Source organism: Diabrotica virgifera, chromosome 3, assembly GCF_917563875.1.
Source record: "Diabrotica virgifera virgifera chromosome 3, PGI_DIABVI_V3a".
Taxonomy (NCBI): Eukaryota; Metazoa; Arthropoda; class Insecta; order Coleoptera; family Chrysomelidae; genus Diabrotica; species Diabrotica virgifera.
Window position 1 is genome coordinate 183,796,805 of NC_065445.1, and position 25,747 is coordinate 183,822,551.

General features: G+C 33.3%; 1 protein-coding gene across 2 annotated transcripts in view; it reads left to right on the forward strand.

The window, feature by feature from the left end:
• The window catches only part of LOC114336199 (probable nuclear hormone receptor HR38), a 233,318-nt gene that overhangs the window by 191,522 nt on the left and 16,049 nt on the right, over positions 1–25,747 (forward strand). The window contains exon 1 of one of the 2 annotated variants that reach the window (XM_028286531.2): positions 631–808. The exons of the other annotated variant lie outside the window; for it this stretch is intronic. Within the exon in view, the coding sequence (XP_028142332.1) occupies positions 782–808 (27 nt within the window). The 5' untranslated portion in view covers positions 631–781. Of the gene's footprint in view, positions 1–630; positions 809–25,747 lie in introns of those variants that run through there. 2 annotated transcript variants of the gene reach the window in all.

A 25,747-nucleotide genomic window follows, 5' to 3' on the forward strand; every position in this document is an offset into this window, starting at 1 on the left:
ATTTGCAGGGTGATAAGAGAATAATATTGAATCAGCCAAATTAGTTAAAAACGGTCAAATAACCTATGAAAAAACCGTGTTACTACTTACCCCTGTTACAATAAGCCCCTTGTTCCCCTACTACGATGCGCGTTTTAAATCACTGAATTATGTTTTCTATACCTATTATATTTTATATTTCTGTCAAATTAACTTTGTAACAATCTATATTTCAGAAATTGTATCAATAATATTCAATTTTTTCTAAGTGGAAATAGCCGAACGAAATGTTCTACATTACTTCCTTGATAGTAATTGTTTATAAAAACTTTGTTAAATATTAAATAACATGTGGTAAGCCGACCGAATCCTCGTGCTCACCCCTGTAATGTCATTAGGAATGCACAAACTAACCCTGCGCTCTTTTCGGGTACCTGTACGGTCCAAACCCCCTAATCCAAAGTAATAATACAAAACTTGAAACCAATAACTTTTCAACTATAATAAAGCCACTCCCACAGTGCGCCGCAAGAACGCGCGTTGCATTTGACTGATTGTTCCGGAAAAACTCGAGTGTACGCCCCCATAATAGTTTATTAGTTCCGTTTTGATTCCACTGCGCACCAGAGCGCACGATAATTTCGGTCAAGGATCGAAATAGAGTGGATATGTATCATTATCATGCAAGTAATTTTTTTTAATTTCTGGTGGATTCACAATCCAGTTATATAGTGAGCAGTGGCGGGTAATGTCTTAGAAGTAGTTATCGAGAGTGGTCTGACAGTGGTGTAGCGTGTGGGTTATGGGAAAATTTATGACCATTACTCAGGTACGCCTAATAATTTTCTAGAAATTTTATTTACAGTTAGTAAAAGCATTAGATATTTTAACTTAATAATTGCAAAGACAAATCCCCCATAAGGACGAAAACTATGAATGAAATGAATAGTATCCATACTTTTCCAGATATGTATTTGTCTTATATTCAGGATCTTCGATAGTAAAATATTATATTTTATACATATAATTTTAGTTCCTTCTCTTAAAGTTCCTTATTTTATAGAAGGTTGGAGATGATCACGCCAATTCTCACTTTATTTGCTAAAGTTGTAAATAATCTTTTAAGTGTCTTTAACAGAGAACAACAACCACAAGGTGATCGTTGTTTTCTGGTCTTTAACCTGTCAGCAATGAAAACATTGTTTCTGTTTATTCACATATAAGCCCACATTGCATATGATATGGAGCACTTCCAAATACCTAATTGTTCTATGTAAATACTTCTTTTGTAGAACTGCAGTGTCCTCATCTAATAGAGCTTATTCTCTGGCGTATGTGCTGGTTTACCAAACCTTACTTCCGGTGGCAAATATTTTTGTACTTATTGCTTGTAATTTCTTTTGACTTCCTATCAAGTTTTAGGATTTTTTTGCTTCAGCTCCAATTAGACCACTCACAACTAGGGTACGAAACATGTTGATTGTCATCCTAATTATATTTATTTTTCAGAATTAAATATACAGTGCTAGTCAAAAGTCCGTACCCCCCCTCGTATCTTTTGAACGGTTATACCAATAATAGTGAAATTTGGAGGAAGGAAATAAACGGACGTAGGCTTCTTAACTAGTTATGACAGGTGACGTAATAGTGACAGATGACTTTACAGCGCCACTGTGACGGATAATTTTAAACGGGACCTTATGGCAAGTGACACCTCGTTTGAAAGATATTGCAAATACCTATTCAGTCATACTAATTTTGTTTAAGTTTAAGCTAATTTTGAGGAATAAATGAAATAAATATAAAATTGTAGTTTTGCATTTAATTAATAAAAATTCAAAATTCCGCCTATGAATACTTGTCAAAAAGGTTGACGTTGACGTAAAAACTACTAGAGAATTGAAAAACGTCAACTCTTTTGACAAAAAAACGATAGGCGGAGATTTGAATTTTTATTAATTAAATGCGAAACTACAATATTATATTTAATTAATTTATCCATTAAAATCAAAATCAACTTAAACCCAAAAAAATTAGTATGACTGAATAGAAATTTTGAATACCTTTCAAATGAGGTATCACTTGCCATAAAGTCTCATTTAAAATTATCGGTCACAGTGGCTCTGTAACGTCATCTGTCACTATTACGTCACCTGTCATGACTAGTTAAGAAGCTTACGTCCGTTTATTTCATCCCTCCAAATTTCACTATTATGGGTATAACCGTTCAAAAGATAAGAGGGGGGGTACGGACTTTTGACTAGCACTGTATATATATACATTTACAATGCAAGCACCTACACCTTGCCATTCTACTAACTGAATGTATAACATAATATCAAACTTGTCTAGATCATATTTTGTATTTTCCTTATAAAGAGTAGATATAAGTGGACAAGCAACCATTTTGTTTATCCATCCATTTAAATGCTATAATACCATCAGTCAATATACCCTCTAATCCGAATCTCTCCTTTGTCCGTTTTCCATGCTGGCATATTATTTCATCTTATTTTACGAACTGTGTCACAAGAATAAATACCTTCTGTAAATAAATCGTTTTGCAGTCAAACAGAATTGATTTTACTAACTAACTTCCTCGTGAGATCTTTCAGAATCCAACTGCCTAAAACTGTTTCTCTCTCATAAGTCCCATGGCTTACTTTTCCAGTAGAAATCCAGTAGCAAGATGCTTTCATTAACTCCTATTTCATTCGCACCCAAACCTTATAGCCTTGTTCCATAGGTTTCATAGGCACATTATGGATTAATGCTCACTAGGTTTCAATGAAATCACAGTTTATCATAGTCTTTTTATTTAATATTTTTTTTTGGTTACACACTATTGGAGTTGAGACGAAAATTAATAATGAACTTTCTTTAAAATCGACGAACTGATACCTATAGTTATCTCTCAATTTCAAATTGGATGACTAATAATACCTAATATGGAGTACTTGGCAGCTTTTTTAGACTCATGATTATATTTACGCTCGCAGAAACGTTTTCATCACATTGCCATGTCGTAGGCAAAAAATTGCTGTTATTACCATTATTTTTTTAGAGTGCATACAAATTCGTTTGAAAAACAATTCCTCTGCGGCAGTAGGTATCTGATCTTTTTGTAAAACGAAAATATTTTCAGCAGCAATTTTAACAGCTGAAATATTTTGTCCAGTATCTTGACAATGGATTTATAGCTACTACAAGTAAGCAATAGTTTGTCCAAACAACGTTAGCAACTTGCAAAGTAATCTTAAATAGTAGTGCAGTCACTGAAGGTGGTATGAGCTATTACCTCCGATTTCGTGGAACCTCCGTCGATTTGCTGGAAAATTGGTGAGTGGTTAGAAGATATCTCAAGAAACAAAGGTGACATTGTGCCAACTTGCGCTTTTACCCTGGGGGTGGGTGCCACTCCTTCTCGGAGGTGAAAATTATTTTATTAAAAATAATCCCATAATTCGATAGAGGGACAAATTCTAAGCAAAATTTGTTATAAAAAGTTATTAAAATAAATCACAACTTTTTGAGTTATTAATGATCAAAGATTTTTTTTTCGTGAGAAAAATGCATGTTTTTAACTATTTTTCATAAATAACTCAAAAACTATAAGCTTTTACAAAAAAATTATCATTACCAAAATTGAAGCTAATAAAATATAAAATAAATCTCTTATTAAAAAACCTTTTAATGTTAACTAAAAGTGAGTTATAGGATAGGTAATTGAATGTACCTATATTTTTTTCGGCGAGTAGGTACCCAAATCTAAGTATCCAAGCTTAAATAACGGGAAAATGGTGCATTTTATAACGTAGGTAAACTTATTAAATATTTGTCAAAGCACTTTGAAATATCTATCAAATGAGCTCTCGAGCAAGTTAATGATAGCATTAAAATTTATGCTCAAAAATTTTTTCAAAATTTATCTTTTAAAATTTTTTCCAAAAATTGTTATTGCTTTTTTTTTTAAATAACTCCGTTAATTTTTAGGATATCACGTTCACCTAAAAACCTTTTGAAAGTTAATGCAAAGGACAATTAAACGACGTTACAAATCTTTTAAACCTCTTACTTTTTTAAAAATAAAAGGTTAACAGCCGGTTTCCGAAACGTTATTCAAATCTCCGATCATCTAATCGGCTGTCAGATTTGATCAACTGTTAACCTGTGATGGGTTTCTCAAACGCCAATTATTGTAAAATTGCATGATCATAGATCATGTAATCGATGATCTGACATACGATTTGGTAGCGATACTGTCACAATTGGCTGTTATCCTTCAAAATTTCAATTATATTAACCTCTAAATCCAAACTTGTATCTTTAGATTCTAAAGGTGCATTCTCTCTTGTCACTGTTATTTGGAGCAAGAATTGAACGAGAGCATTTTAAAAATGAGGCTAGGTATTGTGACGAAAGTTGGAGATATAAAACAGTTTATTTATGATCTATAATATTTTATAATCTTATTTTTATTTTTGGTCTATATATTTACTTTTTATATTTATTTTTAATTTATTTACCGGCAGTTTTATTGTCTTCAAACTTAGCTGCTATAATTTCTCACACGTTTTCCCTCTTATTTATATCGCTATAATCATTATGTTCTGCTTTTTAGAGCTCTGGCCTCTCAAAAAATAGCTCCATGAGTCTAGCATCCTTGTTACCTTACATTTTTAAAAGAAAAAAAATATAAATTATATAATCAAATATAAAAAATGTCCGAGATATCCATGTTCTGCAAGTTAAATAAATATTTTAAATTATTTCTTCCATAAAAAAATCTTATTTTTTATTGAATAATATGATTTATATCATTTATATATCGATGGCTTAGTGTGAAAACCTCGTATCTCATTAAATTACAATTTTACAGGAGAGGCAAAAAACTGATTTTCTGCATAATATAACCTAAAAACAAAAATTACCGCTACATATTTTTAATTCGAGCACATTGAGATAAATATCTGATATTGGCCTAGAGCTAAAAGTGTTAAATGTTGCTATTAAATTGGAAATACAAATATTAACTATGAAAAACACGTAAATATCCTTGCAGTATATAAAGCCTTTGCCCAAGTAACTATGATAACCTCGTATATCTTGATATACGTGTTTTTCATCTTAAATGAGGTTGTGTTTAATATTATTTACGAGGTTTTCATTTTTCAGAGCTTATTGCACACGTCCAAATACTAGGTTGATACAGTACAAATCTTTTAATTTAAGGTTTATAAAATGTTTCTGTACACAGGACTACCTATTGCTGTTCACAAAAAACATTTCTCCAAGTCGAATCTCTCAAACAAATGCTCCAAATTAAGTACCAAACTCTTGGTTATAAATATACGTGGTATTCACACTAAATCAAGAGAGCAATTGATATACGTGGTTTCTTTTTTCGGCTGTAGAAAATAGTCTAGTGTATTTGGATTTTTTCTAACAGTTGTAAATCGTGAGATACAAGGTTTTCAAACTAAAACCACCAAAATGTCATTTTCGAAAAAAAATGAGATACGAGGTTTTCACACTAAGCCACCGATATGTGTTATTTGACAATTTTTCCCGGAATTTGTTAATTACGTGTGTGTGTGTGTGTTTATGTTTTATTGGCACTGGTTTAAGCAACCAACTGGCCAGTCAATGAATTTGTTAATTACAGTAATTAAAAAACTAAAAAAACTCTTAACAGCCCGTTAATCGACGGATAGTCGCAGATTAGGTAACAGTCCATTTTTACCGCCGTTTAACAAGCGAAACTGGTTAATCGACCTTTCGCAGACTCAAAACACTCATGATCGGCTGTTAACTAACGATTAATCTTTTGTCAGGTGATCGACTGTTGTTAAAACTAGTTTGTTTGACGTTTCTGACGCATTTAATCTATTGTTAATCGTCGATTACATAATTTTTGAGATGATCATCCTTTCGGAAACCGGGCGTAAGTGTCCCCGGTTACATGGTTCTAGCAGCAAAATTTAAGTTTTAAACGTTTCTCGGTTATTTTTTACCCTACAGAAATAATAAAAGAGATGAAATATTGGATACAGAAAAAACTAAAATTTGGTTATATATTATTTTTTAAGTATATTGAGTATTTTTGGAGTTATTATAAAAAAAAATGAAAATTACGATAATTTTCAAAATTCTAATTTTTTTAAATTATACCTTTTTTCAAAAATTTTCATTCTAAACCGATCAAAATTGTTGAAATCATTATGTAATATGATGATCGCTTATGCTAATATATATAACTAAATTATTGTAAGGATTACTATAAATTTTAATTTTTGTGGAAATGGCGTATGTTTTATTTTTCACTTTTTCCTAAAAATTCGAAAGGGTTCTCTTATTTTCATCATAATTTGCTCAATTTTAATGCTAATAACTTCTTCTGAAGCTCAATTGATAGGTAATCCGAAGTGCTTTGACAAGTGCTTAACAGGTTAATTTTATAAAATGCATTGTTTTCCCGTTATTTAAGCTTGAATACTTAGATTTCAGTAGGTACTTGTCGAAAAAAATTTACATTCAATTACCCATAACTTACTTTGACTTAACATTAGTTTATTTTTTTAAGTGAGGAGTGTATTCAGTTTTTTATTATCTTCAATTTTGGTAATAATAACTTTTTGGTAAAAGCTTATATTTTTTGAGGTATACGTGAAAAACAGCTTTAAAGCATGTATTCTTTTACTAAAAAATAAAAATTTTGATCCTCAATAACTCAAAAAACATTGATTTATATTAATATCTTTATACATATAAAAAATTTTGCTTAGAATTTGTCCTTATATCGGTTTATGGTATTACTTTTCATAAAATAATTTTCGCCCCCGAGAAGTGGTGGCTTCCACTCCCAAGGTAAAAGCGCAAGTTTGCATCATATCACCTTTGTTGCTTGATGTAAGGGAAAGTGGGGGAATGGTGCGCACTTAAGCATAAATCGATTCTGTTGTAAATTCTTTCAATCTGTCATAACATCCAGTACGTTAGAGTAAGCCCTAACTATTCTACTTTGCATATGTAAAATAAGTTTTAGAGAAATACAAAGTGCAAAAGCATAATATTAAAAAAAAAGAAAAGAAGTGCCTTTGGGCACGATTCCCCACCCATGAGGGTAATCATGCGCACAGATTCGGAAATGGTGCGCACTAAATTAATGTTAGAAAAAAAACATTAATTTAAAATTAATGTAATAAAAACACTTCTTTCAAAAGTATAAAAATATTATGAAGAAATAAGAATTGTATGGTATACTTAAATATCATATTTTTAACGTAAACAAAAGTTGCATTTATAATTTTCTGGGGTATTTACAGCTGTACATTCTGCGTGATTCCCCGAAGCACATAACACACATGTATATCATAATCCTTTTTTCCCTCTTTCCCCACAAATAGAGCATGTCTCGTTACGTGCAGCTAGTTTTTCTAATGGTGCTGGAATGAAGCTTCATTCAACATCAACTAATTCGTCTTCATTGATAATACCTGACAAATAACCGTCTGTTACATCAGACGACTCAGGTGTTAGCTCTTTCTGCACTGTCATCTAAGTTCTTTATGTTAAGCCATAGAATAATTTAGCAAGCGTTAACACAACATTCTCTTAATTATTTTTCTACTTCACCTGAAACACAGCTGTATAGCTGTGGGGCCTAAACGAGGTGGCGTGTGCAAACCTGTTAATCTTTTTTTTTTTAATCGATTCGGGAATATTGAAAGCCCTCCCGATTCTTGTATTTTCTGCCATCATTTCTGATTACATCCATTTTTAAATCTTCGTCAGTATATTTAAGAATCGTAGATTTTCTAGAGTAGGTTCGTGGCATCTGGCAATAAAAATGGCAATTTTTATATTTACCATTTCATTGTTTGTGGGGTAATCGTGCGCACTCCTGCGCACTACTACCCCTTTGTGCCCTAAATACTAATCATCAGCACAAACGGAAAACTACTGAACCATATCAACCAACAGATGTACCAAAATACACGTTAAACAACATGATTTAAATCAATAATAAGTCCAAAGCAATTGAATAAATCCTAAGGACTTACCGTCCTATTTTTTGGAGCAGAAAGACTAGAAGAATTCTTGCAATTTTCAATAATCGGATCTGACTTAGTCCACGTGCAATGGTCGACTTAAGATAATGGCGTAAACCGTTCATGAGATCGGTTGAAAGGTGTAGGACTGGTTGAGTTCGTAAAATCTTCCAACGGAATTTGAAATACAATGCAGCGCATGATTATGCATTCCCCCACTTTCCCTTATCCTCTAACTACTTACAAATTCTCATAAAAATCGATGGAGGTTCAACGAAATCGGAGGTGAAAACCTTCAGTGACTCCACTATAGAGCGAGTGTTGTATGTATCATCCTCGCTTTGCCAGTCACCTCACCACTTTCAGTTTTAGATGGACATGTTGTCCATTAATGGCCCATCATCTTTAATTTCCCCTTAAGATTCTGAATTGCTGGGTATGTCTTCTACAATGGCATTTATTTCGTCTTCCGTTTTTTTTTATTCTTAAGAGTTGCAATTGATGATGATGAAATGAACCTGATACTGAAAAGAGAAAGAAATTACAGAGTCCACGCAACTAGTAAATTGCTGAATAAAACTACCAAAAACTTTTTGCCATCAATTTATATTAACAAGAAAACAACTGAAAGTGACAGATAAGTTCAGACAGTAATACCAAACACCAATCGACTACATCCTGTCAACAAACAATTCTAAAGATAAATATTAACATCCCCTTCGAAGAGACAAAGGAAATAAGAAACAACCCGAGCTCTGATATAGCAAAATTGACAAAAGAAAAAAACATGTGAAGAAACGGAAGGACACAGTGGCGTGCTGGAACTTTTCAAGCGGCCCGGTGATTTTATAGGAAAGCGGCCTCCAATCCTCATATTACATTCTATCAGCAGAATTTTTTATTCATTATTTATAACAGAGAGTTGGCTTGGTCCTGAAATTAAAAGTAATGAAGTTTTTTGTGACTTATATACCGTATACCGTCGGGACCGTGATCATATTTCCAGCGAGAAATCAAGAGGAGGTGGAGTGTTAATAGCAGTTAGAAGTGATATCAGTTCTTCTTTAATGGAAATTGCCAGTTCAAATGTAGAACAGGTTTTTGCTGGAATTACTATTAATTGCATTAAATATGTTTTTGGCTGTGTCTACATTCCACCCAGATCTAGATTGGATGTTTACTCCAATCACATTGATACTGTAAAACTAATTATGAATAAGTATAAAGATTCTAAACTAGTATTATTTGGGGATTATAATCTACCAAATCTGATATGGTACGGTGAGACGACTGCTAAAAATATAAGTAATGATACTGAAATTTTGTTTTGTGACGAGTTCAATTTTTTAGGATTAAGTCAATATAATTATTTAAAAACCAGTATGACTCAATTCTTGATCTGTGTTTCTCTGATACTTATTTAAATCTAAAAAAAGCGGAAGCTTTAATGACGTGTGACAGGTATCATCCCTCACTTGAAGCATTAATATTATATGATAATCAATATATCAGTTTGGAAACTAATATTTATTATAACTTTCACAAGGCGGATTATGGTGCCTTGAATAATTATTTGCTTCAGATCAATTGGATTGAGTTGTACTGTTTAGAGGATGTAAATGACATTTTAGATGCTTTTTATTCCATTATTTGGAACGCAATTGAACTTTTTGTACCAAAGATATCTGTAAAAAGATCGAATTTTCCTGTTTGGTTCTCATCTGAACTTAAGAGTAATGTCATTGCCAAAAAGATTGCGCATAAAAAAGATAAAACTACAAATAAGTATCAACACTATATTGAATTTAAACATTTGAGAGATGAATACTCATCACTCACCAAGCAGTCTTACAATGCTTACGTTTCAAAGATGGAAGTGAGAATGAATGAGAACGCTGGTGAATTTTGGAAGTTCATCAAAAATAAAACCAACGGACATGGTGCTCTCCCTGGCTCTATGTTTCTAGGTGAGGAAAGTGAGAATGAAAAACAAAAAATAACAGAGTTGTTTGCGAAACATTTTGGTACTGTATACAGCACTTTTAATGGTAAATCTCTGAATAACCTGGAGAGTAATGAAATTTTCTCACAACAGCTGGAGGTGGAAATTAGTAACCTCGAAGTCACTTTTCACAATTTACTGAATGTGTTGTTGTCATTAAATGTCAATAAAGGGGCTGGCCCCGATTTGATACCGAATTTGTTCCTAAGAGAAAGTGCAGTGTCCTTGTGTGAACCATTAGTATATGTTCTTAATAAATCTCTCCAGACGGGAATTTTCCCGAACAGATGGAAACATTCCTTTGTGTGTCCTATTTTCAAGGCAGGAGATCATAGTGATATCAAAAATTATCGGCCAATTTGTATTCAGTCAGCCTTATCTAAAGTATTTGAAAAAATGATTTTGCCAAGTTCGGATAATTGTTTTAGGAACATTATTACGGACAACCAACATGAATTTGTAGGCGGACGTTCTACTCTCACTAACCTCTTTTTGTATATCGATAGTATGGTACAGCAATGGATGAGGGTTACGAGGTGCACTCTATATACACCGATTTCAGTATTGCCTTTGACCTACTAGATCATAATATCTTAATTACAAAGCTGAGAAACTTTGGTATCACTGGTTCTTTATTAGCTTGGTTTACTTCGTATTTGCAAGGAAGAACATTGCAAGTAAGATCAGCAGGATGTGTTTCTAATGGATTTGAAGCCGTGTCAGGGGTTCCGCAGGGTTCCCATTTGGGTCCTAAGCTTTTTCTGTTGTTGGTAAATGATATTGGTAGGAACTTTAAAACTGAATATCTGATATTTGCAGACGACTTAAAGATATTTAAATGCATTAGGTCAGAATCTGATTGTGAGGGTTTGCAGAGAGACTTGGATTCTTTAGTACATTGGTGCCAGGAAAATAATCTTAGATTGAATGCTTCGAAATGCTCATATATTATTTTTTCACGTAATAAGACCACCAGTGATTTTAAATACAAGATAGGAGATGTGGATTTATCTAGGGTTCAGGTAATTAAGGATTTAGGTGTGTTACTGGATAGTAAGCTAAGTTTCGTGGACCATTATGATGCCATTATTGCGCGTGCTAATCGGACATTAGGGTTAGTCATCAGAATGTCATATGATTTTAATAATTTGTTTGTAATTGAGATTGTTTTTGAGTTATGTTCGTTCATTACTAGAGTATTGTTCAGTGATTTGGAGTCCAAGTTATGAGAATCACAAATATCGAATTGAATCGATTCAAAATAAATTCGTTGGATATCTGCGGTATAGATTAGGTACTAGAGGAATGCAATTGAATTCCAGTCAGATCATGCAGATGTTTCATTTGCACCGTCTAGAGGATCGCAGGCGATACTTTGACCTTAATTTCGTATTTAAGGTGTTAAATGGTATTATGTATTATTGTTGCACTTAGCATTCTGGGTCGAATAGATTTTTATATTCCAGCTAGGAATTTGAGAAGATGTCCCTTGCTATCCGCTAGATCGTGCAATACACGTCATGCAGAAAATATGCCTTTAAATAGAATTGTTTCTAGTGTAAATGAGTTTCCAAATATAGACTTTATGGGAGTCACACTAAATGCTTTTAAAAGAACTATTTCACGTGAATTAATTTAATTTGATTTTAATTTTTTGATGTCGTTAGTTTAATTGTAAGTAATGTAAGTTAACTTGTGTTCAATGTTTAATTTTGACTTTTAATTTTAATTGGAAAATGGAGTTTTCCGTCAATAAATATTAATTTAATAATGAATACTTATTTGACCTGCCTCAAGAGGCCGCGGCCTCTCGGTGATTGCACCGATTCATTTATATGGCCAGCACGCCACTGGAAGGACATTATTATTATTAAGAAAGATTTTTCAAGATGATTCGAGAACAAAAACGAAAAAAAAACTTGTCATGTCTCAAAAAAAGAAAAAAAAATGTAATAAAGCCAAATAAAATCTCTCTTAGAACAAGAAAAAAGATAAAGCACAGAATATAAAGAAGTATATCCAGGAAGTTAAATGAGGGAACAAGACAAAAAATTAAGAATATAATATAAGTGTATAAGTATAAAATGTGTAAAAAACCACATCTAGAAAAATTACAGATTAATCGTAGATGACAACAAAGATGAAAATGGAATAGAAACAAAACAAGAACAAAAGTATCCTAAGAACACACGAAATATTACTCACACGTGTATATTTTGAAAATAGACCGTTACTGTAAATCATCAGACCACTAAAACTAAAATTAAAAAATATTGTATAAATACCCTGATTGGAGTACGAAGGGAACCATTCTCGTTGGAGCTGTACCGCGCTGAGCAGATGGGACGTGAATTATAAATTGTAAAATTCCCTCATCTTTCTTAGTCTCAGCATCCGTTATGGCTTGCAAATTGTAGAAGCCTCAGAGGTGTTACCAGAGAAGGTTACTATTGTTTTCAGTCTGGTAGAATGTAGAATAACATTTTTGGATGTTGCTTTATGTGCTATTAGATTGAAAAATTACTTTTCTGCTAGCAGTTGCCGCTAGGGCATCCCTGCCATTTCGTTCGTTGCAATCCGTGATTGCGCGCCGGGGTTTGTCCTAGTTGGGTCAGAGAGAGCAGCATATGTGCCTCCTGATGAGAAACTAATAAGTTTCGAAACCGGTAGAGGTGCTTGCTGCCCTCTCTGATTGGACTGGAATGATGATGCGACTGTAGTTTCGTGTTGCAACGAAATTGAAAATGGTTATTCATTTTTGATAAAAAATATTAATTCGAATGTATTTAACTGAAAATGAATAGGCGTAAAATCCAAAAAGCAATGAAAGAAATAAAGCATGAAGAAAAAATTACGACTAATATACATACATACATACATAATCGAAAACCTCTTATACCTATAGCCGTAGGTGTCGAGATGTACAAGCTCTCTTAAATTTTGTCTACAAATTTACGCCACTCTTTTCTCTCCCTAGCTCGTTCCTTCGCCTCACTCCATGTCTTCCCTCTTTCTTCGAGAATCTCGTTTATGCTTTTATTCCATGTTTTTCTTGGTCGTCCTCTACGGTTTTTCCCTATTTTTTTCGCTTCCCATATCTTCTTCACCTGTCTAGTTTCGTTCATTCTGATTATGTGTCCCCACCATTTCAGTTTCTTTTCTTCTGCTTTATTAACCTTTAGTGATTTCGTTCCTAGTTCTTGTCTAATGTATTCGTTTCTTCTTCTGTCTGTTCTTCTAACACCCAGCACTTTCCTCAAGTATTTCATTTCACTTGCTTGCAGTCGCTTTGTTTGTCTTTCGTCAAGTACCCAGTTTTCTGCCCCGTAGGTTAATACAGGTTGGTACACTGTTTGGTATACGATCATTTTAGTTTTTGTTGTTATTTCTTTTCTGTTCAAGAATTTTTTGTATAGTGCATGATATTCTAGTTGCTGAATTTATTCTGGCACCAATTTTCTTGTGTCCCTTTGTTATTCAAACTTATCGCTAAATTTGAAAACTTCTATCTGTTCGATTATATTATTTCCTTCAATGTTAATGTTTATTTTTGTGTTGTTTTTTGTTACTACCATCACTTTAGTTTTCTCGGTGTTTACTCTTAAGTTATATGATTTAAATTCTTCTGTTCACATTGTCATGTTCTTTTGGAGGTCTTTTTCTGTTTTTGCTATAAGCACTATATCATCTGCAAATACGCATGCTTCTACTTTGACTACTTGCATGTTTTTGTATCCTGCAGTATTTTTTTGTTTTTGGCCAGCAAGCTTTTATTGCTTCGTCCATAACGCTGAAAAATAATAATGGGCTTAATACACCCCCCTGTCTGACTCCATCGTTACTTTTAAAGATTTTTTAAGTTCTGATTCTTGTTCTTACTTGGTTATTAGTATTTTCATACAGACTACATACCACCTTCAACAATAATTCTTCATCTACATTCGTGTTCTCTAGGCTCTTCCAGATTCCTGTCTTGTCCACCATATCAAACGCCTTTTTCATATCTAAGAATGCTAAATTGATTTCTTCATCTTTGGCTATAGCTTTTTAAATTATTTGTTGCAAAATAAAATTGTGGTCTTGTAATACACTGTGCGCTGGTCTAAATCCACTTTGTGCATCTGCTAGTCTAGGTTCCAGCATCTTACTTAATTTACCTTCTATTATTATTTCGTATATTTTTAGTCCTGCGCATAAGACAGATATTTCTCTATAATTTTCGCAAACCGTAGTACCTATCTCCTTTCTGATGTATTGGCAAGATTGTTGCGATGTTACACTCCGATCGAATCTTTTTAGTTTTCCAGGCAATATTTAGTATTTCCAGCAATTATTTCTTTCCATTTGGTCCTAGGAATTGTAATAATTCTGCATCTAGCTGATCACATCCTTTACCTACTTTAATTTTACTCAAAGCTTCCTCTAGTTCTTCCATATGTATTCCAGTTTCATTTGGTTCGGTTATGTTGTCGGCCCCATTTTCCTTTTCCTTTATCAATATTTTATTTTCACTATTTAGTAGCCCCGTAAAATATTTTTGCCAGCGCTCGGTAATTTTTTCTTCGTCTCTTATATTTCCCTGTTGATACTTTATTTGATTAAGATTTACTCTTTTTGGTTTTTTCATGTTTCTCAGTGTTTTGTAAAATAACTTCTTATTTCCTTTACCGTTTTCCTGCATTTTTCTTCCAAACGCTTCCCAGCTATCCCTTTTTGCCTCTTTGATCATTTATTTAACTTTATTTCTTTGTATTTTGTATATGTCGTATGTTTGTTGACTCCTACTTTGTAAATAATTTTTCCACAATTGTTTTCTTTTCTTTAACTTCTTTCTTGATATTTCCGCTCCACCAGCTTGTTTGTTTCTTGGTATTATTACTTCTACTATATCCACATGTTTGTCTTGTCACTTTTAATGTTGAATCTTTGAATTCATTCCATTTATCCTCTAAATTCTTCCTTTGTTCCTCCCTGTTATAGTTTTGAATTTGCTTTTTGATTCTTCCACATATCTTATCCTGATTTGTGGATCTCTCAGCTTATAGCTCTTTATTCGTTCTGTTGTGACACTTCCTCTGTCTCCACCCTTGATATTTAGCATTATATTCATTCTAATTCTAGTTTCTACTAGGTAATGGTCAGTGCCTGCTTCAAAACTTCTTTTGACTCTTACATCTCCAATTTGTTTTTTACAATAACTAGGTGTTATTATATCAGTGGCGGCTCGTGATTTTTACAATAGGGGAGGCTATACCTAACTGTAAAATATCTAGAAAAATTTGCACTAGCAAAAAAATGCGCCAAAAAATGTAATTTAAGGCCCCATCTTTTGACCATTTTTTATTTACATTTCATAATATCATCCTAATTCATAATTTCATGATATCATCATTTTAAAAATAGTTAGTCTAATAGTAAAAGTTTAATACCAAAGTTTGTGTCGTTTATTTGTTAACAATTCGATCTATTTGTAAATAGATACCTATGCATATCAAAATAAATACAGATTTGAAGTTTTGCAGTCCATACATAATGAAGCTTCAAATTTTTTAAGATACTCAACTGAATTTTTTTAATTCTAAACGCGGCCTACTGCGAATTCAAAAACACGATAAATTACCGATATTTTGCTTTGAGTTAGAGATATCGGAAAAAGTTATTTGAGCAAGTTGTTCCAAATATTATTATAACCCCACATACCAAATTTCATAACAAAATTCGCACTTTTAGATTTTTCATTATTTTTAGTCAGGACCCTAAAATTCGTTGTCCCGAGACGCACCCAACCACCCAACGGAGCTGAGAAGCTACACTGCCTCCCTTGATATATCTCCGGGCAGCGTGTGATGGCGCCGTAGATGCCACTGTTAGGAGACCGGGTCTCCTTAAACGCCTGCTGCGCTGCACGGAGCATTAGCAACGGAGAAAGCAGGGCTTCTCGGCTCCGTTCGTGCATCTCGGGATAACCCAGGGTCCTGCCTACAATAATATGTAATAAAACTGAGACGCGATCATGCGTTCTAATGCTAATGCTCCGTACGTATGGATAATTAGTGATAATATGGAATTTACACGTTGTATAATAGTGAGAGTAATTGTTATTTTCGCGATTCATGATAAACAAAACAGTATAGAGTGTGTAAAAAATTTATGGGGAGGCTGAGCCTCCCTTGCCTCCTCTGACGAGCCGCCACTGTATTATATAGTCTATTATTGAGAGTTCGTTTCGTGTGGGTGCTTCTTTTATTATTTTGTGGATCCACTTGTGCTCAAAAAATGTATTGTTTATAGTCAAATCGTTGTCGATGCAGAACTGTAGTAGTTTCTTTCCATTGGTGTTTATTGCATTTTCCCCATGTATACCTATTGCTCCCTGCCATTTTTTATGATCTTTTCCCACTCTGGCGTTTTAATCTCCCAGTATTATCAACATTCCTTCATAATCGTCAATTGTCTGTTGTAGTTGTGTCCAAAATTGATTCTTTACTTCGGCTTTGTCATCTTCTCCTGGTGAATATATTATTACAAGCGTAGCTGTATTTTCTGTACTTATATCTATTGTTACTTTTAGAATTCTGTCGTTTATAAATTCCCAGTTTTTTAACTTCTCTACGTTATTTCTGGGAATCAGGCATGCTACTCCTGATTGGGCCCTTTTATTTTCCTCTACTCCTGCATATATTAACAAATTACCGTCTCCGATCCAGTGCATGCTCCGGCCTTTTTTCTTCGTCTCCGTAATAGCTACTGCTGTAAAATTTTGGTTTGTACATTGTTCTAGAATCTCCATTTCCTTGCCATTTATTCCTCTCCTATACAACTAATATACATATACTAAAATCACAATAAAATTGCACTAGAAATAAATAATCCAAGCAGGGGCGGCTCGTGATAGTACAAGATGGTGAGGCACACTACACTTGAGGATTATTATTATTATGGTTAGATTTTCTTTAATAGCCGGAAGGTCGATTTTGTGACGTCATAACGTCACAGAACGGCACCGTATTTATTTTAAGGCTTGCAAACGATATTAAATAACAATTTTATTCGCAAAAGAATAGCTACGAAAGTTCTAAGTCTCTAACAGGTTACAGGTTCATACTCATAGTAGCTGTTTTTTAGCTAAAAATAATAATTAATATGGTACCACATATCAAAACAGCATGAATCAGATGTTTCGTCGTTGGCTCATCAGCGTTGAGCACTTGAACAGACATATTAAGCAAAATTTACATTATATACTACATGAAAACAACGGACAACTGATTCCAGTGGCGTAACTGGGGGGGGGGTTGGGGGTTATAAGCCTTAAATGCCTTAAATCCTTAAAGCCTTAAATTCATACCCCCAGAGACCCACCAGCTGTAGCCCCCCTTAGGATCATTCTGGTTTGGCCGTTGACTGATTCTGTTATTATTAATCACTTGTCAAAATGAAATTATGGTACGCAAACAATATACCTGCAAACACGTGATAATTTCATTTTAGAACCAATTTTATTATATTGTAAATGTATTGGATATATGCAAATAGAAACAAGCAAGTAAGCAAATTACGGTTATATTATAAGATTGTTTTTTATGTTAAATAAACTAAGGGTTAAATTTTATTTTTTTGGTTTTTTATTTATTTTATAAACAGCGTACTTAAAAGTAAATGAATTATTATGAAAGAAATCATAATTTCTAATTTTTTTATTAATTTATTTATTTAATTGACATTGGCAAATGACTTTCAGCCAGTCAGAGCATAATAACATATACATCTAATATTCTAAACATCTATTGTATCTCTTATACTCTAACAAACTACCTAAAACTGCAAAACCACGCTAGAGGCATATTTTTGCCTGCCTCTGAAAGGATACTTAAGAGGAAACAGTAGCGATCAACAGGTAGCCAAAACGCATTCCAAGATTACGGCTGTAATTTTGAATATTTTTTCGAGATATTTGGCACACGTATTCGTAATATAATAAAGAATGGCGGTACAGAGCCCAATTTGAAAAATATATTAATATGTGGAAATTACTCTGTAATTAAATACAATATTAAAAAAACGAGCCTGTACCGCCATTAAGAAGAACAAAAAAATACATTTTCTTCAAATAAACTTTTTTATCCGATGCGCGATGCCTAGATTTTGTGTCATTTTGGAACTACTAAAATTTTTTATTTCATTAGTAGTTCCAAAATGACACAAAATCTAGACATCGGATAAAAAAGTGTATTTGAAGAAAGTGTATTTTTTTGTTCTCCTTAATGGCGGTACAGGCTCGTTTTTTTAATATTGTATTTAATTACAGAGTAATTTCCACATATTAATAAATTTTTAAAATTAGGCTCTGTACCGCCATTCTTTATTATATTACGAATATGTGTGCCAAATATCTCGAAAAAATATTCAAAATTACAGCCGTAATCTTGGAACGCGTTTTGGCTACCTGTTGATCGCTACTGTATCACCTTAATCCCGCTTCCAAAAATTATTCTCAGTCATGCTGCCGGCCGATCTCCGTCGGCTTCGTAATAAGCTAGACGAGGTACCATCAGAGGCAGTGCCTCTAATGGTACCTTGCAGAGTAGGTATATCGGTGTGTTATGAAGAACGGGTCAGGGCCGTACTATTTTTTTTATCATAAAAATAAAGTTAATAAGAAAAGTTTTATAATAAAAATTAAATTATTTAGCAATTTTCAAAAAGTTAAATTGTATTTAAAGAATTATTGATGATGATATAACGAAAATAAAGTTATTTAGCAAATTTCAAACAGTTAAATTGTATTTAAAGAATTGATGATGAAATAACGAAATAACGTAAATAGTCGATTGGTATACTGGTGAGGCACTGCCTCACCTGCCTCATAGGACCAGCCGCCACTGAATCCAAGACTGTTGAATGTTAGATATGAGGAACACTCCCGAATCATGATTTACAATGTATAAATATTGTAAATCATGATTTGGGGTTAAAAATGTATAAATATAAGTACCTACATTGTAAATAATGATTTTGGACTGCTCCTCGTAACTTTCAACGTGTCTTGATTTGTTTATTTCTAGTGCATCTTTATTATGATTTTATTATAAGTACCAATCTATATCATATCCATATCTATATGTATTAATACATACAACTCTAAGAAACAAAAAACTGCACAACAATAATTGGAACAAAAAATCAGTACCACTTTTATTAGTTAAAAGGAGACAGAAAAGATCTACAAAACTATATAAATTAATGATCATGACCATTTGTATTCATGGGATACTGCTTAAACTTGTTTTATAAGGAAGTAATTTTCATAGATACATCGCGACGTGCATGTCTCATGATGTGTTGGAAAAATGTTAAATGTACTTTAATTAATTTTAGCATTTTTTATTGAAATATTCTTTATTATTGAACTGACGAATTTTTCGATTGAACAATCGACGAAAAATATAGCTTATGCACGTATACCATGCACGTATAACTATAACTTACTTAATATCTTCTTATTCGCCAACCAGGTACACAGTTATAATATTACTATGAGTCATGAGTTAATACTATAAGTTAGTATTGCCGATGTTCTCTTTCATTTTTTCAATCTTCCGCCACTCTTACACATTCCGCTACCTAGTGAAACTCCAATCTCCAATCGTTTTGGCTTGCACCCTTTCTTCTGCGGGTTGTTCAAGGAGTTAGCAAAACGTCTCGAATGCGCCTATGCAGTTTTTTTTAATTTCTTTGCGGATAGGTACAACATTTCGATTTATATAGAAAAACTGAAAAGATACTTCTTCTTAAGGTGCCGTTGATTTCTGCGTAGTAGTGCAGTCATTGAAGCTTAAAATAGGTTTTTACCTCCGAATATTTTTACTATGAACCGATTTACATGAGATTTTATAATTAGGCTTATCTTACCCTTAAATTCAAAAGTGATGTTGACCCGAACTCCGCTTTTTATTTTTAAGGGGTGAAAACAGCCCTTAATGGAAAAATTGACATTGAGCCATTTTATCGCCAGAAAACCTGTTTAATAATAAAGAGTGACATTGTGAAGTGTTTTCTAACACAATAACCTCATGTTAAACTCATTCTCATCCCCTTTAAAACCGTACAACCCTTGCAAACAACCCCTAAATCGAACAAATTTACAAAAATTAATTTAGTATGACATAAAAACATTTAAATATAGAGTAAATGATATTTTAGGTTCTCTATCTTAATTATCATATTGTTAACCCCCTTTCAACCCTTAAAAACAACCCCTAAATAGAAAAAATTTACAAAAAATCAGTTTAGTTTGACAAGAAGACTTAAATATAGAGTAAATATTATTTTACGCTCTCTATCTTAATTATTTAATTGTTAATACCTTTCAACCGTTAAAATCAACCCTCGATTAAAATTTGTATAAAAAATTTGTTTGATAAACTAAAAAGGATTTAAATATCATTCCACGTTCTCGAAAAAGCTATGCTGGAAAATCATAATGCTCAATCAAGTTCTTTAACCCTTAAAACTACCCCTAAATTAAAACATTGAGTATGTATGATTTAGTTTTTGGGCCATAACTACTTCAATTTTGAAGCTGTCACAACTTATGAACAACCATTTTGAAGGTAAATAGAAGAGCTACAACTTTTTTTAGTATAATATGTAGTGAAAAGCCTTTTATTTTGAAACGGTGAAGGGTCAAAGGGCTCGAGAGAGACTGTGGTAATAGGAAAAACAAACAAACCAAAATTTTTGCAAAAAAACATTATTTTTTTTTGTGTTACACTTTTTTTGTATCTTTCATTATTTTTGAGATATTATGAAAATAATGTGTTTTTTTTTAATTCGAATTTTTTTTCTTAAAATCGTGATTTTTTCAAAAAATATGTGTTCCAAAGCAGCGAAACTGCTAGAATCCATCAAACTCTTTATATTAAAGTTGATTCTAGACGAAATACGATTAATTTTAATTTTGGTGGAAATGGCACTTATTTAATCCATTGATTCAAATAAAAATCATTAGATGTTCCTCTTTTTTTCATTACAGCTCACTTATTTTACGTACAAAAGACTTTTAGCAGTGCTCATCTTCAAGCTTTCTCATTTGTATGTATAAAGTTTACAGTGGAACCTCGTTAACTCGGATTAATCGGGACCGCAGCCGATTCGGGTTATCGAAAATCCGGGTTAGCCGGAGAAAATGGTAAAAATTAATAAAATTCGGTATACTCACAGATAAACTCTTGTTATAATTGAAATAACATTAAATTTATACATGCACAGTACACATTTAAATTACGTATCAATTACGCCTTTATCAATTAGTTTCTTTTCCATTGTCACTACAACATTTTTACGTTTTGTTGCCATTACGTAGACCAAAAAACACGCAAACACAAAATATGAATAGATTTACGAACGATTACAGAACGGAAGCGAACAATACGACTGTACATACTACACACAATACCGTCTCAATCGCAACGATGTTATGTTATTTAATAACAGTGAAGACTAAGACCATTGTTTGAAAAATAATTTTTTAATAGTCTTTTTTTAAACAATGCTAAGACAGTTTGAAATAAAAATAAAGGATACTACTACTACAGTTGTTTCGGATAACACGACAATGAGTGCCGGCGCAAATTGATCCTAAGCGAACACAACCTGGCACCGGCGGGGTGCGTAGAGAGTTCTGCGCATCCTATATCAGTGAATACAGTGCCAGGTCTACACATGCGAACGTTTGTCATCGAAACACAGTTTTCTGGTGTCGTGGGACGCGTGACTCAATTCGTAGAGATGGACGTAGAGAAGCTAATAGAACTCGTTCGGATTTACCAGTCTGATTTTTGCATGAGAGTTTAATGAAAGGGTAACAAATCAATTGGAAGTTCTGTCCGAGAAAATACATGGGACGTTTTCGTAGTATGACGTTCCAAATTTTTAACCTGTTCCACAATTAAAACTTCCCCTGTTTCAGTGTTCCCGTACATCAAAGTTTGTCTGACGAGACACCGTTAAGCTATTAACAAATTTTCAGCTTGCTATTAATCAACTTTTTGTTGGTACGCGGGATCCAGGCCTAGAAATACAATGTCACAAATGATGGCGTAATCCCTTTTCTGTAGGTATAAAAATTTTGTAAATATCATTCATTTCTTAAATCTACACAACATTATCATTAAAAATGATTCATTACTAAAAACAGTTAAGCACATCTGTGAATATCGCATATCCTCAAATAAAATGTGTCATCATACCGGGCTTGTTCATGCTTAAAAACAAAATATGTAGACGAGATATAAATATATGTAATAGGTAAGCAGTTTTTGCAACGACAATCAAATCACAATCAGTGTTGTTTATAATAATAGTATCGGCATCGGCTGATAAAATAATTAGTTTTTAGCAAAGTTCGCACCTTTCGGGACACTGACGTACATAAAAGCAAATTTGTTAATTGTTGAGAAAACGTAGGCATTTAAAGTTTTAAAAGGTACAAATGAGATGCAAATTACAAGAGGAAGTAGAAATCTATTGTCCACAGTCCTAGTTATTAGGATTTTAGGATTAGAATTTTTCTTAAACATCACCTCAAAGCTTCCTTTTCTTTATTCATTCTTCTCAAGACCTCGACGTTTGTGACTCTCTCCGTCCATGATATTCTCAAGATTCTGCGATACATCCACAGTTCAAATGCCTCTAATTTTTAGGTATCAATCTTTTTCAGCGTTCTTGACTCCATTCCGTAGAACAGCACAGAAAGTACGTAACATCTCGTCAGGCGAAGTTTCATTTCAAGGCTCAAATCTTCCACAGAACACTCTCTTCATTTTAGTGAATATGGATCTGGCTTTTTCTATTCTTATTTTGATTTCTGCTGAGCTATCGTTGTCTTCATTTATAAAAGTGCCTAAATATTTGTATTTGCTAACTCGATCGATAATTTCATTGTGTAAATATAAATTTTTGACATTTCGTATTGATTTCGATATTACCATAAATTTAGTTTTCTTTATGTTCAAAGATAGTCCATATTCTTCGCTGCAGTCGCTGCTATCTTATTCACCAATGTCTGTAGCTCTTCAAGTGTTTCTATCAGAACGGTGTCGTCGGCAAATCTCAGATTATTTAATCTAACACCATTTATTTTAATACCTATGGATTGCTCAGAGAGTGTTCTATTCATTACGTCTTCGAAATAGAGATTAAACAGGGTTGGTGACAGTATACACCCTTGTCTCACACCTCGCTTTATTTCAATTTCTTCAGTGGTATTATTCTCTACTCTCACTACTGCTTTCTGATTATAGTACATATTTGCTATTAGTCGGATATCTCGTTTATCTAAATTCTTTTCTGCCAGGAGTCTGATTAGATGATCATGCCGCACTTTATCAAAGGCCTTGTTATAATCTATGAAACACATCAGATACAGATACATCAGTATTTTGTAATCAGTATTTTGTACTCAGTATCTACCACTGAGACCCGGTATCAAAAGTAACCGTTACACGTCCGCACTGATTTTGCCCGTCCCTCTATTCGTTGCAAAGACAGCCAACGGTTGGGTTTTGTTGTGAACAATATGCGGTGCGCTAGAAAAATAACTACACAGGTCACCCGTCCCGCCGGTGCCAGGTTGTGCTCGCTTAGGTTCAATTTGCGCCGGCACTGAACGTCGTGTACCATGAGTCATTTTTACTATCCTATATGTAGTTCAAATTACACAAATACCCATTATCTCTCAAATATTATATTACATACATTTTTATTGATAAAATGTTTGTCTGATAAAAGTCGGTCCGGGTTAGCCGGACTTCCGGGTTACCGGGGTTCCACTGTATTTGCTCTCCGCTAAATGGCATTGAATACATCTATTAAATTTCACACAAAATAAAAAACGGCTTTGATCTTCAATATCTCGCTTACTATTGCACTTAGAACACTCTTTAAAAAACCAGTTTGTTCATTTTTTTAGCTGCTACTTTTATTTAGCTAATTTTATTTATTATAATATTATCGCTAAAATGCATATTTTTGGAGATATTGGCAAAAAACCGTTGAAAATCGTGACAAAATTCCGAATTTGCAATTGCCAATAACTTAAAAAGTATTGGGTTTTTGAAAAAACTTTATACAATATTTTTTGCTTAAAATTAGGTCTTCTATCGATATCTGAGGTTATTTCAAAAAAAAGTCTACCACCGAAAAGGGGTGACAACCACCCCCAGGGTGAAAACGGTGTTCGGGTCAACATCACTTTTGAAGTTAAGGGTAGGATAAGCATAATTCCAAAATTTCATGTAAATCGATTCACAGTAAAAAATTTCTGAGCTAAAAAGCTCCAATGACTGCACTATAGGCGTATATTACGCAGCCATGACATCTTCTTACGTCCCAGATCCCTCTTACCTTCTATCTTTCCTTCGAGTATCAGTTGCTGAAAAGTATATCGTTCTCCTCGTAGTATATGCTCCAAGTAAGCAGTCTTCTTACTTTTAACATAATTAAAAGGATACCTATCCTGTATGTCCGCTCTTCTTAGTACCTACTCCTCATTTCTGACTCTGTCCATTTATGATATTCTAAGCATTCGACGCAGGCACCACATTTCAAATACTTAAAGTTTGTTAATGGGACTGGCTTTTAATTTTAACGTCCATGCTTCCACTCCGTACAAGAGCACAGGCCAAACGTAACACTTTAGTGGACATCTTGGATATTAGTGCACCCTATGTAACGCACAGCTGAATCTTATGTTTGTGCGTCACAGTGTTGCCATGCCATTTCTTTCATAATTTCAATCAATGTTAAATGTACCTACAAGAATAATAGAATAAGAGCGTTTACTTATCCGTCATTATACTAGGTAGAATGACAAATGAGGTGTCAAATGAAAGCTTATAATCCAAGGATAGTACTAAAGGTGAGAAATTAGACCTAGGTTGTCTGTCCCTTAAAAAATAAGCGTTATATTGGGGATTTCTAATGTCGACATTAAAAGTTGCACTATTTTTTTTCTATAAAACATTTTGATCTAAAACTTACCAGTAAACTTCTTTGTATTCTTTATTTTCAAATAAACGTGATTAAGAAGCTAAATTTTAAACTTCGTCAAACAACTTTTGCGATTAAACTTTGCAATGCACAAATCCGCACCTTTTTCTTTGAAAAATTCATAACCTTTATCATGATAAGAATAAAAACTTGAAGCAGGTACCTTTGTCTTCAGAAATGTTAGAGCTATATACTGTAAAAATTTCAGAACAAAATATTAAAATGGAACAGGGTTGTAACGAGGTAAACGCAAAAAACGTAATTTCATTTTTTTTATTTTTAGGTTAAAATTTCGATTTTGACAATGTTCCCCCACATAAAATTCAAAATAAACCTCATTTTCGTTTTCAGCACCCTCGAAAATATAAAGTATGAATAAAATTAGCCATTCACCCCTCCGTGGTCAGTATCTCGAAAACTAAGCTCTTTTTTGAGGGTGTCCCGCTCGTGTATAATATCACAAAAAATTGTAACGTGATAGTATGAAAAAATAGAGGATACGGCAACGGTGTTACAAGTGATGGTCGGATCCAATGCCAAAATCTACACAGACAGGTTAGGGTGCACTAATAACCAAGATGTCACACTTTAGCATCGTGTATCGGAGGTTGAATTCCAACTTGCGATCAATCAGAAACTTACGAAGCCTCAAAAAAGCATTTCT